General features: G+C 42.9%; 2 protein-coding genes across 2 annotated transcripts; both read left to right on the top strand.

Moving 5' to 3' along the window:
* Positions 3,137 to 11,237, top strand: LOC109714057 (putative ripening-related protein 4). The gene is made up of 3 exons (XM_020238461.1): positions 3,137 to 3,154; positions 3,201 to 3,479; positions 11,007 to 11,237. Exons 1-3 carry the CDS (start codon positions 3,137 to 3,139, stop codon positions 11,235 to 11,237), a joined length of 528 nt encoding a protein of 175 aa, XP_020094050.1.
* LOC109713617 (UPF0415 protein C7orf25 homolog) lies at positions 11,983 to 14,966 on the top strand. The gene is made up of 3 exons (XM_020237766.1): positions 11,983 to 12,994; positions 13,616 to 13,782; positions 14,213 to 14,966. Exons 1-3 carry the CDS (start codon positions 12,050 to 12,052, stop codon positions 14,418 to 14,420), a joined length of 1,320 nt encoding a protein of 439 aa, XP_020093355.1. The 5' UTR covers positions 11,983 to 12,049; the 3' UTR covers positions 14,421 to 14,966.

Below are 15,068 nucleotides of genomic sequence, written 5' to 3'. Positions count from 1 at the left end.
AAAATCCATGTTTGAAGCCTAATTGTCTCATATTTTTAGTTAAGTTCATTTTTTAAAAAATAAACTAAATGATTTCATCAGCTGGTAATCTTAACTCACTCAAATTGTTTTGTACGAGACCGATTATTTTGGGTTATATAGTTTAAAGTCAGTTCTAAGCCCTCTTTATTTTGAGAGATTATGAATTTGAGTTTCGTACTTAGGCTAAATGATAATATTTTTTATTGGATCAACTTTTTGAGTAATAAAATTTTTGTCAATAAAAATAATTTAGATTAATATAAGCAAAAGTTGAAAACATTGCCCGTCAAAAAAAAAAAAAAAGTTCTATTTCAACTAGTTAATAGTTGATGCAAGTACAAACAATACTACCTCTACACTTCAAAGTAGGCATAACTTGTATACCTTCCTCATTCAAGGGACATTTTCTTCACACCAGTTTTATCACGTATGTTTTTTTGTATTAAATTATATACATAGAGAGAGAGAGTCCAGTTACTATACTATCTATAGTACTAAGGGCATGTTTGTTTCGACGTAAGTAGACTTGGGGTGGAAGTCGACTTGGAGTTGAAGTGGAGTTGGGGTAAAAATTAGTTCACTTCTGCTGTTTGTTTCTAACTGTAGAAGTGCAGTTCTGTGAGTTCTGTTGTTTGTTTGGTAGAAAGTAGATGACATAAAAAGTGTATATCTCCACCCCTGGTATAGTTACCTCCGAAGTGAAATTATTATCTATTTTGTAACTTATAGTTAATAATAAATTATAATAAATAAAAATTAATATAATTATATATGTATATAATTTTATATATATATATATATATATATATATATATATATATATAGAGTTCTGGCTGCTATGGCATTAATAGCACGAAGCACCGTGGTGCCTAACCAAATTTTCCGCGTTAGATCTACCATTTTCCATTATTTTCACTCCGTTAGATCATACTAATTTCAAGCAACCACCACTCAACTCTATGGAGGGCCACATCATCCTAACCGCACATCCTCTTAATCCAATAGCCAAAAACGTTGGTAGCACACAATGACTTGGTGCTATCAAAGCAATTAGATAGCCTATTCATAATATATATATATGTATAATTATAAAATAAAATTTTAAAAAATTATATTATTTGTTTGCATATAAATTATAATAATGCAACAAATAAAATTCTAAAGTTAAAAAATTATTAACATTTAACAAATTTATTTTTCATCATTTTCTAAATATACAAATTAAACAAAAAATATATTAAAACTTACCTAACCAAAATATATTAAAACTTACCTAACACATTACCCACTCTTGCTTTATTTTCAACTTTACCGAAATTGACTTCGCCCCCGTGGGAGGGCGAAGTCAATTTCACCTTTTTGGGTGAACTGGACTTTCGGGCGTAATAAAATTACGGTGAAACAAACAACGGAAGTGATTAGTTTTCACCGAAAATTACTTCCCCCTTCCCACTTTCATCCCACTTTCGTACAAACAAACAGACCCTAAGCGTTTAGTATTATCGAGTTTTCAACCGTTAGATTTACTCCTTAAATCATTTTCACTCATTAGATTATACTATTCAACCAATTATCCACTGAACTTTAGGGAATCACTATCAATTCTAACCTCACATCCCTTCATCCAAGAGCTAATATGTACGATAGTCGAAGTCGATGCTCTCGACTAGATGGTTAAATATTCGAAGTTGATGCATTAAGAGAATTGGATTCTCATCCGTTGTTTCATATTTAAATAAATGCAAATATTGTTTACTTACTCGGTCATTTAGATAATAAAAAAAATAATTTGATATAAATAAAAGTAAAACAATAAAATTTACTAAAAAAAATAAAGTAAAAATATACAAAATTTATTTGAACTATGGGTAATATTGTATCAATTACTCAACCTTTCAAATTTTTGATTCTACTATCCAATTTTTTAATTTATTTAATTTAAATTAGTAAATGGTGCTTTAATTTTAAAATTTAAGATAATTATTTTAATAAATTTATAGTTGCGAAAATTATATGAAGTATGCTTACTAAACATGATATAAAGATAAATAACGTATTTAAATTTTTAAGTCAAAATATCGATGACCGGCTCTAATTAAATAAACTAAAATGTCAAATAATAAAATTTAAATTTTAACATGCTAGATAAGTAACTCAAACTACTTCATAGTTTTGATAGACTCTTATCTGTTTTTATCTAAAATTAAATGTTCTATCCAGACGCCGAATAGTTGAAAAAATTCTTGAATGCATAAGTTATATCGTTGATGTGACATCACCAACTATTAGGATTGTCTCTTTTGGGTTCACCCCTCCTATCATTATTAATAGAAAAAAATTATTATATTTTTTAAATAAAAAATATAATTAATTTGTTTATGATAATGTAGTATAAGTGTGATATCGTAGATTTTTTCGAATAGTAGAGGGGTTTTAATATATTTTTGCCTTTTCAATTCAGCCATGCAGTAGTTTCTTTTTTTTTTTTGAAAGAAAAATAGCATGCTACCCGCTTCGTTTATTTTATTTAGAAATAAACTTAGACTTAGTTTGATATTGAGATTTATCTGACGCTATTAGATAAAATGAAGTTGAAGAAAATGAATACAGGGATATACTTCTGCGTTCTCTGATAGGACCGCATAACCGATTCATCGCAATATGCGAAACGCAATATTACGTACAGAAACAAATAGGGTATTTTTTTAACGTGCTTTCTCACCACACGTAACACAATCTTCCTGTCGCACGTAACGCAATCTTTCTGCAATCCCAAACACAAGCCTTAGCTGAAAATATGAATCAATTAGAATTCGAACTTAAGTCTCGAATATCAACCACAAAACTTTTTTGCCACTTGCGGTGGGAACCGTCGGTAGCCGTGCAGTAGTTTCCCACCCGACCGAACCGTGACGGCACAGGCGCGTGGGCCATCACATTCAAACATTTCGAACGCCACGGCACCACAAAATTAAGGTGCCCATTTTATGCGCATGGGCACTAATTAACACATTAATACGACGCCTATAAATTCCGACCCATTGTATCACTTATACCAAAATCAAATTAAGCATTAAAAAAAAAAAAAAACCACACCAAGAAAAACTCAACGACCATGGCCAATTCTCTTCTCGTATTTGCTTCTCTACTGTTAATCGTGTTCTCCAACCCCAATCTAGCGGCATCCCTCCGTGCCGTCGGATCCTGCCGCGCAAGCGGGTTACCTGCCCGGCAGGTCCGGCAACTGCAACACTGAGAACTACTCAGACTGCTGTGAAGATGGTAAGAAGTACCCGCAGTACCGCTGCTCGCCTCCCGTCACCTCCGAAACTCCCGCAACTATGACGTTGAACAGCTTCGCCAGGGGAGGGGACGGCGGAGGGCCGTCGGAGTGCGACAACAAATATCATCCAGATCACGAAATGGTGGTCGCGTTGTCGACCGGGTGGTTCGACGGGATGAGCCGATGCCTGAAGAATATCAGGATAAACGCGAACGGGAACATCGACATGTACAGGCCTTATCAGCGGCCGGGAGGTCCGGGTCGTGCTCCGGCGGCGAAAGTGTTTGTCCCGTACACGGAGGAGTATTTACGTCGACAAGAGCTACGCCGTAATGCTGTCCTCGCTGACGTTCTCCAACCGACGAACCTCGGAGCCGACCCTATATCCACTATCAAAGCGGCGATGGCGCGACGGTTCGGGGGGTATAATGACGACTTCGCGGTCGCTCGCTACAGGGAGAGGGACTTCGCCATTTTTCTGCCGGAGTGGGTCCCCGCGGAAGTTCTCATCAGGAGAGAAGTGCTGACCCTCAGCGACTTCTGGATTCGGTGCTACCCTTGGGGGATGTACCGGAATGCACGGCCCCATCGGTCGGGATATCGGGCGTGGATCCGACTGATTAATCTCCCCTTCGAAAGCTACACTACCCCCCGGGTGGCGGCCATCGTGGGGAGTTTCGGGAGGTTCGTGAAGGCGGACGCTATCACCAGAGCTATGACGGACTTGCGGGCGTTCCGTTGCCAGATCGTCCTTGATTCACTGCTCGACGTCCCGCAAAACCTGTCCATTGTATTGGGCGAGGAAGCTTTCTCCGTCATGGTCCATCTTGAAAGTTGGGAAAGGGTTGATGCTGGGGAGGGTGGTGATCCACCGCCGCCTCCACGTAACGGACCGGCGGAAGGTGAGATTGATGAAGATGTTCCTGACATCGCGCACCAACACGGCGGTGTGGAGGAGCCGGCGGCCGCGGAGGAGGTGGAAGCGGGTGAAGGAGAAGTGGAAGAACTGGATGTTCCACAGCAGACCCGACAGGTCTTCTCTGATTCGGCGACCGGTAGGGTGGAACAAATGGGGGTAGGAGCTGGGAGGCCAGGAGATGGCGCTCGTCGGATCAGGAGACGGAGGGTGGATCTTGGAGGAGGAGGTTTCCGTGAAGCGGGTCGACCGATGGTGCGCGACGGTCGGCGCCGACTCTCAGCGACCACTGGTGGAAAGGGACGCGGGACGCTTGTAACGACCATCGGCGGCGAGACTGGGAGGTCAGGCGGTGGTGCTCGCCGGACCTGGAAATGGAGGGTGGCACAGGGCGGTGGAGCCGACCGAGAAGGAGGTGAGTCGATGGGGCGCGGCGGATGGCGATGGGTTGCAACGGACAACGGTGGCGCGACGGCCGAGGGCGGTGGAGCACAGGCAACGGTCACCCGAGACGAGCCGTTCGAGGGCAGAGGGGCACCAGAACCTAGGCGAGCAGAGAAGAAGATGGGAATTCGTGTTTACTCGAAGATGGAAGGGGTTAAAAGGGGTTGGGGTAGCAGGGGCTTTTCATTCTATCCTGATATTATGGGGATTGGGGATGGGTCCGGCTCGTTTTTCAATGGTGAAGGGACCAAGGCCTTAGTTGACCTGGTGGATTCCTTGGGACCACAAGAGTGGAAGCAGGTCTTTATGATGAACTCTGGTTTTCTACTTTTGGCCGGTATTGTGACACCTAAGGGACGTGGCAGTGGGTTTGTGGTTAAGGAGCTACGGACTTGGCAGTTTGTTGTGAGCCCAAGTCAGAGCCCCACCCGCCGAGCGTTCGCGATGGGGGCCCACGTGGGGAGTCGGGTGCCTTTCACACAGGACTTATTGACCGAGCGAAAGGCCCACGGCAGGGTTGAGGTGTGCGCATTTGGGGGTGGTACTTCATCTATACAGGTGGCACGGTCTGGCGACGTGGAGGAGATTGGAGATACTGACTGCAGGGTTGATGGGGTTGGGACGTTCATGGTTGCGGAGGGGCCCATGGAGATGGGGGATCAGTCTAGGGAGAGTGCTTATGAGCGGGGGCACCTGAGCGTATCGAGCGGTACGATGGAGGTTCGGGTTACCAGGGCGGCATCGAGAGAGCTTAGCTGCCCTAGGAGCAGCAAGCGACTCGCAAAGGGTGGAAAGTTTTCGATGATGCAGCGGGCAATGACTAGGAAGGCAAATCAACGGGAGGGAGGGGTCGGCCAGGCTGTCAAAGTTCTTGTTCGGAAGAGCCGTCTTTGCGGAGTGAGCTTGGGAGAAGAAGAGGCGAGGAGTTTCGAGGAGTTTGTGACCAAGTGCGCGTAGATGGAGAGTATCGTGCTGGGCTGTGGGCATCTTTTTGGGTGTTGGTGGTTGGGTGTCCTTGGTTTTACTGTTATGTGGGGTGTTTTTAGGTGTATGTGCCGGTCTGCGGACATCATTTTGACTGGTCGTGTTGGGTGTTCCTAGTTTTCTTTTATGTTAGGCATATGTAGTTGGAATGTAAGAGGGCTCAATAGCTCCTCTAAGCGGAACGCCGTTAGGGCGGTTATTTCCAAGCTTTGTAATAGGATAGTATGTCTGCAAGAGTCTAAAGTGAATTTCGTGTCTACCTCCTTTCTGCGCAGTTTCGGTGGATCGTTTCTGAATAAATGCGTCTACCTCGAATCTGACGGTACATCCGGGGGAGTCATCACGTGTTGGAACTCCCGCCTGTTCACCGGCCGCGATGTCCTTGTGAGAAAATATTCGATTACGGTCCTACTTTCGCACGCCAAGTCCAGAAAAAATTTTTATGTCACGAACGTTTATGGGCCTGCGACGTGGGACGGGAAGGAAGAGTTCTTCGCCGAAGTAGCGCAACTAAAAACGCATTGTGAAGGACGTTGGATTATTTGCAGCGACTTTAACTGTATTAGGATGCAAGAGGAGCGAAGAGGGAAGACTTGGAGTGCTAGAAATATGACGTTATTTAACAATCTTATAAGTGAACTAGCACTGATAGACCCTCCGATGACGAATCAATCCTTCACGTGGTCCAATATGCAAGAGTCCCCAACTCTTGCGAGGCTTGATCGTTTTCTCATCTCAACTGAGTGGGATCAGGACTTCCCCCTATCCAAGGTTGTTGCGCTACCCCGCGTCACTTCGGACCACTGCCCTATATTGTTAACGGTTGAGCAAGGCAACAATGGAAAGCAGAAAATCTTTCGTTTTGAGGAAGCGTGGTTAAACCATGAGGGATTCCGTACCAAAGTACCTGGTTGGTGGGTAGAGGCTGCGACAAAATCCTCAGCTGTGCTTACATTCACAGCAAAACTGAGACACTGTCGACAAAGGATTAAAGAATGGTGCAATAACGAGTTCTACAGCATTCGGGAACAGAAGAACTATCTTATGGAGGAAATTCAACAAATTGATTTAGCGGAAGAACAAGGACCGCTGTCTAAGGAATGTGTATCGAGAAGAGAGGAGTTCAAAGTTAAATTACGGGGCGTCTTGAATGATGAAGCCGCCTTGTGGAGAGCAAGGGCTAATCAACACTGGTTGCGTGAGGGGGACAACAACACGAAATACTTTCATAGTATTGCCAATGGGAGAAGGCGGGCCAATGGAATAGGAGTCGCTACCGATAACGGGCGCGTTTACCAATCTGAGGATGATAAGAAGAATTATTTCTTTCGCTATTTTAAAGAGTTATTCACGGTTGACGACTCAGCCCCACACTCCTTCGGGGATTGGAGTAGGTTGTTTACCTCGAGAAGGATTTCAACCCCAGTGTTAAAGCAACTAACGGAGACGTTTAGTGCTGACGAAATAAAAGAAGCGGTTTTTCAACTGGGTAGCGATAAAGCTCCGGGACCGGACGGATTTCCGTTAAGATTTTTCCAAACTTTCTGGGATACCATAAAGGGAGACCTACTCAACTTGTTCCAGGAGTTGTATGAGGGCACGATTTCCACGACTCCTTTAGACTACTCCTTTATCTGTCTAATCCCCAAGAAAGAAGGGGCGGAAAGAGCAAACGATTATCGACCTATCAGCCTCATTAATAGTATACAAAAGATCATCTCGAAGGTTCTGGCAAATCGTCTCGCGGCCGTTATGAACCAGCTTATCTCTCCGTCTCAATCTGCGTTCTTGAAAGGGAGAAATATTACCGACGCGTATGTCACCGTCTCAGAACTTATAGGATGGGGTAGTAAGGAGGCTACCGAGGGGGTCGGCATAAAAGTGGACTTCGAGAAGGCTTATGATAGAATTCATTGGCCCTTCCTTTTCCGTATTCTTCAATGGTGGGGCTTCGACGAGAAATGGTGTGGCTGGATCGAACAATGCGTATGCAATGCTAAAGTAGCTATTTTGGTCAATGGTGAGCCGACTAACTGGATCAAAACTAAGCGAGGTGTACGACAAGGAGATCCGCTTTCTCCTTTCCTTTTCTTATTGGTGGCGGAGTGCCTTGCTAGATTAACCAGCGAGGCCACCTCAAACAACCTCTTCAAGGGTATCGGTCCTTCAGATGAGAGTATAACGACACTTACACAGTTCGCGGACGATACATTCTTTTTCTCTGTGGCTAGAAAACGATATATGAGAAACCTAAGATTGATGTGGAATCTTTTTGAGTGGGCGTCTGGATTGAAAATCAACAGAGAGAAATCCGAGCTCTATTACCTAGGCCAGACTGAGGGCAAAGCGGCGAGACTTGCACAGATACTCGACTGCAAAGTCGGTACTCTCCCCACCACCTACCTAGGGTTCCCTCTTTCACCAAAACCCCCCACAAAGGATGTTTGGAGAGGAGTCATTCAGAAATTGCAGAACAGAATCGACGGCTGGCAGGCCAAACTTCTCTCGAGAGGGGGTAGACTTATCCTGGTTAATACGGTGCTCTCCAACCTACCTCTCTACTTTCTGTCCGTGTATAGGGCCCCCTGTTGGGTGATAAAGCGAATTGAAGCTCTACGAAGAGATTTCTTCTGGAGCGGTCAAAGCAACTCCCCTGGTAAGGGGTGTCTAGTTGCTTGGAAGAATGTCTGTTTGAGCAAAAAGGCAGGTGGATTGGGCATCCTAGATGTATCTACCATGAATGAGGCGCTCCTCGTCAAATGGTGGTGGAGACTTCTTACAACACCTCAGCTACAGTGGAACAAGATTATCCGGGCTTTGTACTACCGCAGAAGAAGGCCCACGTGGGAGGGTAGGGCCTTCAGGCCTTCCTCACATTGGTGGAGAGGGGTGTTAACCACAAAAGATATCTTCAAATGGGGGAGTAACTATAATCTGGGCAACGGGAGAGCAGTCGACTTTTGGCAGGACAGATGGTGTGGGGATACCACACTTCAAGCGTCATTCCCGGAGGTGTATGCGCTACTGGATGGCAAGCAAATATCCGTTAGGGATTGCTTTGGAAGCAATGACTGGAACTGGAATAGGATCCTGGGCGATGAATCTTCTGTTCTGCCAAGCCTGAGCCCCATGCTATTGGAGCTCAAAGAGAGAGTCAATAGATTTAATATCGGGCATATGGAGGACAGGATAGGTTGGAGATGGGGAAGCAACGGTATATTCTCAGTCAACTCGGCTTATCGAATGTTGAACGACGGAGGTACGAGAGACGGACGGGGTAATTTGATTTGGAGATTAAAAATACCACTCAAGATTAAAGTGTTCTGTTGGCTGGTTCTTAAGAAAAGGACACCTACTGTTGACAACCTCAGTAAGAAAGGTTGGTCCGGTAGTACAACCTGCGCATTATGTAGGGTCTATGACGAGTCAGTGGACCATCTGTTTACCCAATGCGTCTTTGTCAAGTTTATCATGGTTGCGGGACTAGAGGACGTCCAGTCGAGGGAGTTGGGTGACGATGTACTTGTAGTCTGGGATAGGTGGAAGGGAAGATTTGGTGGTCAAAGGTGGAGGAACGGGCTAGCTGAATTGGCAGCTTGCTGGTGGACTATCTGGAAGGCTAGAAATAACCTAATCTTCCGTGACACTCAGCTAGACCCTCTTGTAGCAGTGCGAAGGCTCAGGCAGCTCATTGATTCTTGGAGAGACCTGCTGTAATTTTTTTTTTNTTTTTTTTTTTTTTTTTTTGGCTTTTTTCTTATGACGTGTTTTTTTCTTTTTTCCTTGAGGCCCTGGTTGCCTCACCCCTGTAGCCTAATTCATATTTTTAATGAATGAAGCGGGTAGCGTGCTACCTATTCTCTCAAAAAAAAATAATAATAATAATCTAATATATGTCATACTTAGCAGTGTTCTAATGTTGGTTCTAGTATTGCATCATTTGATGTATATATATATATATATATACTAGTATAAAATGGAGTTTTAAATTATTAGTCTTTTTCGATTTTATACGTTCTTTGTTCTTTCAATTCTATACATCAGTTATATTAAATAATTTTAATTAAAATATTAAAATGTTATATCCATTGTTCTTTCAAATCGAATGATTTATTTTAGAGTTTAATAACATTCATTTGCTCTCAAAAGAAATTGTTTCATCCCTCTCTCCCTGCATTTTCTATTCTTAATCATGGAACTCTTTTGGCCACGTCATGAATTAAATAATTTTCGTGCATATATCGTGATTAATCCTGAATCTTAGACCCCTCTTTTGTGATTTTTTTTACTCAAACTAGTGTAAAATAACTATTTTACTTTCAAAACTAAACTATTAAAATACCATAATTTAATATTTTTATTCAATATTTTTATATAATTTTTTTTAGTAGGCTTTTAAGAGGTTTACGGAGAAAGAGGAGAATTTAAGGCATGCGAATTAATAAAAAAAATAATAAATGGGAATAGAGGAGGATTTTGAATCTTCATGTAGTAAAACGATTCATGCCATAAATTATTTGTCGGAGTTGCATCGAACGGCCTTTATTGGTCCATCATACCTCGTGAGCAGGAGACGAGCCATGTGCGACCGATCACAGACGTCCGTCCCACGTGACTCGACATCCCAATTGCGACGCCCATACCATTATTATAGTATGTACTTACAAAGCCATTGTGCATATATATGTTTGGAGAGATATGGATTAATTATATGCCCTTTTTGAAGGCCCTTGAATGTAGTTTGCCATTGATGGAACCTGTACTAAAATGTTGTGCAGCGGAGGTTCAATCCTATTTGTTCATCAGTCTCTTCAAATTCCATTTTTAGATATCTAGATCAGGTATTTTTAGGTTATTTGAAAAGATGATTTGAAAAAAGTAAAAAGTTAAAATACATGGTATTGATCAAATCTTTTTTGCCTTGTGCGTTTTAGTGAGCGAGTATTTTCACATTAGCAATATTATTTTTTAGAATTAGTCTAATATAGCGATCCTGGTCTGAGCTTAGGAATAGTGTAGAACTAAAAGGTCAAACAGTGAGAAATTTGTAAGTTTCTTGCCTCCTCAACTCACTAAAGTAGTAGTATAGTCAATTTCTATACATTTGTAAGTGAAAATTCGAACGATATCTCACTACTTCAATGTCAAAACAAGTACCGATATCCGATATCTATAACGGTCTCAAAATCACAAATTTACCCTCAGTACCGACGCTCCCCGCCCGTCACGTCCCACACGCAAGTGACGATGACGCTGAACAGTTTCACCGAGGGAGGGGACGGTGGGGGACCGTCGGAGTGCGACAACAAATACCACAACGACGAGGAGAAGGTCGTCGTGCTGTCGACCGGATGGTACGACGGTGGAAGCCGCTGCGGCAAGAACATCCGGATCCACGCGAACGGGAAGTCGGTGCTCGCGAAAGTCGTCGACGAGTGCGACTCCGTTAACGGCTGTGACAAAGATCACGATTTCCAGCCACCGTGCCACAACAACATCGTCGACGCATCGATCGCGGTGTGGAATGCGCTGGACATACCCGAATCGCAGATCGGAGAGTATCACATCACCTGGTCGGATGCCGCTTGATTGTATCTGCCGTTTAATTTTTGAAGTTGCATTTGCGTTTACGTAAATAAAGTGATCGCATTCGTGTGATCGAGCTCGTTCCTATGCATGACTAAGTTGTGGTGTAAAATAGAAAACTGCAATAAATTCTAATAGTGTTCCGCCTAATAATCATACATGATGTCGAAATAATTTCACATTGAATAAAAATAATTTCATATTTGATGAGAAAAATAGTTAAGATAGAAAGTACAAGGACCAGAAATTCTACTACTGTATTTCATTATTTTGGGAGGCTTGCGAGGAGATTATTAAGGAGATCCTATTGATATTGTTGTATTCAAGAATAATATACACTGAAATTAAGCCAATCAAATAATAGGATTTTTAATTTTAAATTGAGAGGTATATTTCAAAACAGTTTATAGTTGAATCTCTACATACCCAATTTAGAAAAAAAAATGATAAGCCTACCATCGAAAGAGATTATAACTTCTACAATTTATCATCCACGAAGTAGAAATTATTGTTATACTCACCATCTAAGTAGAAATTATTGTATTCATATCTTGTCAAATTTTTTTATTATAATATTAAAAATTGTAAAAACTTTTAAATATTAAGATATTAGGCGTAAGATATACATTTTTTTAGTGTGTACAACCAGTATTTTTTTAAAAAAAAAATTAGTTAAAAAAATATTGTGTACAAATATAAGAGTAGTGGATGAATTTTAACATGTAGGACTTAAAATTTTTTTCCTCCTTGTTTCTATTATTATTACAAATTTGATCCCCTAGATTTGAGTTTTTTCCACATCACCGCCCTTCACGATGGCCTCTCCCGACCCCGACGAGGCCCTCGACTCCGCGGCGACGCGATGCCTCTCTCTCCTCCGCCGCGTCGCCTCCTCCCCGAAGCTCCCTCCTCCCCTCAACGCCTCCCTCCGCCGCCTCATCGCCGCCGAGCTCCGCTCCCTCCTCCTCCGCCCCCGCCCCCTCCCCTGCCCCCTCTCCTCCAACCTCGGCCACCTCGAGGCCGTGTTCCACGTCGTCCTCCACCCCGCCGTCCATGGCGTCTCCCGCGTCGCCAGGCCCCTCGGCCCCGTCCCCGTCCACGTCGACGTCGCCTGCTCCCTCCGCCGCGCCCCCGCCTGGGTCTTCGTCTCCGACCGGAACCCTAGCCGCGTCTCGTGGCGCGGATCCCCCGGGGAGCGGGGCAGGGGCGTGCGCGCCCGCGTCGCGGAAGCCCTCGCCGCCGCGCGCGCCGCGGCGAGGGCGCTGAGGCCCGAGAAGCTCCTCTTCGTCTTCGCCCGCGGCGTCGGGGACGGCGTGGCGGGAGGACTCGTCGAGGAGTTCGGGGCGGCGGAGATCGGGTTCTTCGACGATTTGGAGGTGTTCGAGGAACTGGATAGTGGGTGGATGGGGGTTAGAATGGTGGACAGTGAGTTACTACAGTGGGCGGAGAGTCGTAAACCTAGGGTTTTTGAGATCGACATTAGGGGAGAATTCGTCGACGTCAGGGATAGAGCTTCGTCATCGGTGAATCTGAATCTGAAGGATGAAGAGGAATTGGATTTGAGTGATCCATTCAGTTCTCTGATCTCTAAAATCCGCCCAAATTGTACGAGTTCAGAGAATGTGATTAATTTCGATACTACGGCGATGATCGCCCTGGTGTCGGGTATAAGCAACGGTGGGGCAGAGCAATTGCTGAAGGGGTCTGAGAATGAGATGAGGGCGAGGTTTAAGAGCAACTACGATTTCGTGATCATGCAGGTGAATTCGCGTTTCTATGTTCCATTGTGCTCAATTTCGGTAGTATATTTGATTATGCACACTCTGAATGATTTGAGGGACTATCATCAGACTCAATAGGCAAAATCAAGTGACTTCACAGCTTCATTTTGCACTTAAACATGCATAGAGGTTCTCCATTAGCAATTTTTTCTAAAGAACTTCAATGGTATGAAGGACTCATTAGCATAGTGATAGCCATGTTTCGGAGTTTCACTATATGTACACAGCACATAAGAAGTAGTTTAGTTTATCGGAGTCTTATAAAATTCTGATGAATTTAATAGAAAAGATTGGATGAATTTACTAGCAAAAGATTGCACATTATGTTTTACTGAAAGCATTTGGTAGACTGATAACATTTGAAATCCTATTCTGGAAATTGGTGTATAAAGCGTTTGCTAGTAGCATTTTGCGATTACAGCATCTTATATAACTAGGATACTCCTTTTTAGGGGATCGGTTGAGATTCTTTTATTTCATTTCTGAAGATTTAAGGCAATTTTAGAAGCTTTAGACATGTTATAGCCTCTTCCGTATGACAATACTCATCTTTTATTCTCGCGTACAAAGGTATTTTAGCATTATTTTGCTTGTCTCCAGGCCAAGTCAGAGCTTCAGCATCCCATCCTACCAGAGCTGGAGAATGTGATAGCCGGAAAAAAGGGTATTGTGTGCCAAAGTGTGTGCTCAGAGTTCAAAGAAATTGCTTCGATGTGTGGTGGACCGAGTGAGAAAATTAGAGCTGATAAACTAGTGAAAAGACTCTTGTAAGTTTCCTAAATGGCTCGTATTTTGGTTTAACCATAAAACAATTATATATGGCTATTATCTTAGGCAGATAATTTTGAAGATTGGTTCTTTTACTATGCTATAAAACATGCATTCTATAATCATATGCTGCAATGTGTGCTATACAGTGTAGTACTTAACATGTGCTGTTAGTTCGATGAGTTAAATTTGATTTATTGTTTGGGAGTGGATGAAGCTCGCAATTTCATGTATTGTTTGTATCTAGTACGAATCAAATTGCATATGAAGATGATTTATTTTAAAGAGTACTATTTCCTAATGGTGAACATCTCAACCTTTGTTTCTATTTTTTCTTCTCGTAACATCATGTTCGTTGCTCAATGTTTTTACCTGTATTAGATGAAAGAGATCATTGTTTGTTCTAAGAATTGCCTTTTGCGTTGGCAGAGTTGTCCCAGATAGTCCTTCAATGCGCTTGATGGATCTTCCCACAACAAGGAAGCTCGCACTAAAGAACAAAATTGTTTTCGGAACAGGGGATCATTGGCGTGCTCCCACTTTGACGGCGAACATGGGATTTGTGCGAGCTGTTTCTCAGACGAGTATGTCTCTGTTGACTATTGAGCATAGGCCTCGTGCTCTTATTGGTATCTGATGTCTCCGAAATCATAATATGATTTTAGCACGACCATTATGTATATTTTGCTGTACCATTTACAAGATAAAGCTAGATGGTGGTTGGAAGTTTACTTCTCTACAGAACTCTTCTAGGTGTTGCTAATACAAAAATGGGCTGATGTGTGGAGTTTAGGCTATAGTTTTCGTTAGCGATTTCGCCCAGTTTGCTCACAAGAGTCGACTTTTTGTTAATGCTGTGGAGTAACAGCGAGCTTGAAAGGTTGAGCTTCGACTCATTTGATTCCGCTAGGAGCTGAAGCCGTTCACCAGCGTCTCTCTTTGGGGTTTGCTTAGTATATTTACGTTGAGCTTTGTCGTTGTTCTTTTATTCGTTTACTATGCAGGACAATATGCTCTTATTCATTGTAAAGGCTCCTCAATGGAGTTTTATGAGTTTATATGGTAGATCTTTCTTGTACTTATGTAGCACCCAAAATTTGTATTATGTTGTACTCTGCAAAACTCAGTGTGTGAAGCCTTTTATTTGAATGGGCAAAATGATATACCTTGTGGTCATGTAAAACAAGGTGTCCTGATCTGAGCACATGCTTGAGGCAGTAGATTTGAACAACAAGCGAGGCTCATTAGGGCATTGACTCATTCCCACTAAGTTATGATAATGTTA

The sequence above is a fragment of the Ananas comosus genome, linkage group 8 (assembly GCF_001540865.1).
Source record: "Ananas comosus cultivar F153 linkage group 8, ASM154086v1, whole genome shotgun sequence".
Taxonomy (NCBI): domain Eukaryota; kingdom Viridiplantae; phylum Streptophyta; class Magnoliopsida; order Poales; family Bromeliaceae; genus Ananas; species Ananas comosus.
This window is presented reverse-complemented; position numbering and strand designations above follow the sequence as displayed.

Excerpts from the sequence above, each read along its gene's own strand:
- LOC109714057 (XM_020238461.1), top strand. Across the intron at positions 3,480-11,006 it reads CGACCGGGTGGTTCGACGGG|GACGGTGGAAGCCGCTGCGG; the intron begins ATGAGCCGATGC and ends ACCGGATGGTAC.
- LOC109713617 (XM_020237766.1), top strand. The coding sequence starts at position 12,050 with ATGGCCTCTCCCGACCCCGACGAGGCCCTCGACTCCGCGGCGACGCGA. Across the intron at positions 12,995-13,615 it reads ACGATTTCGTGATCATGCAG|GCCAAGTCAGAGCTTCAGCA; the intron begins GTGAATTCGCGT and ends GCTTGTCTCCAG. Across the intron at positions 13,783-14,212 it reads AAACTAGTGAAAAGACTCTT|AGTTGTCCCAGATAGTCCTT; the intron begins GTAAGTTTCCTA and ends TTGCGTTGGCAG.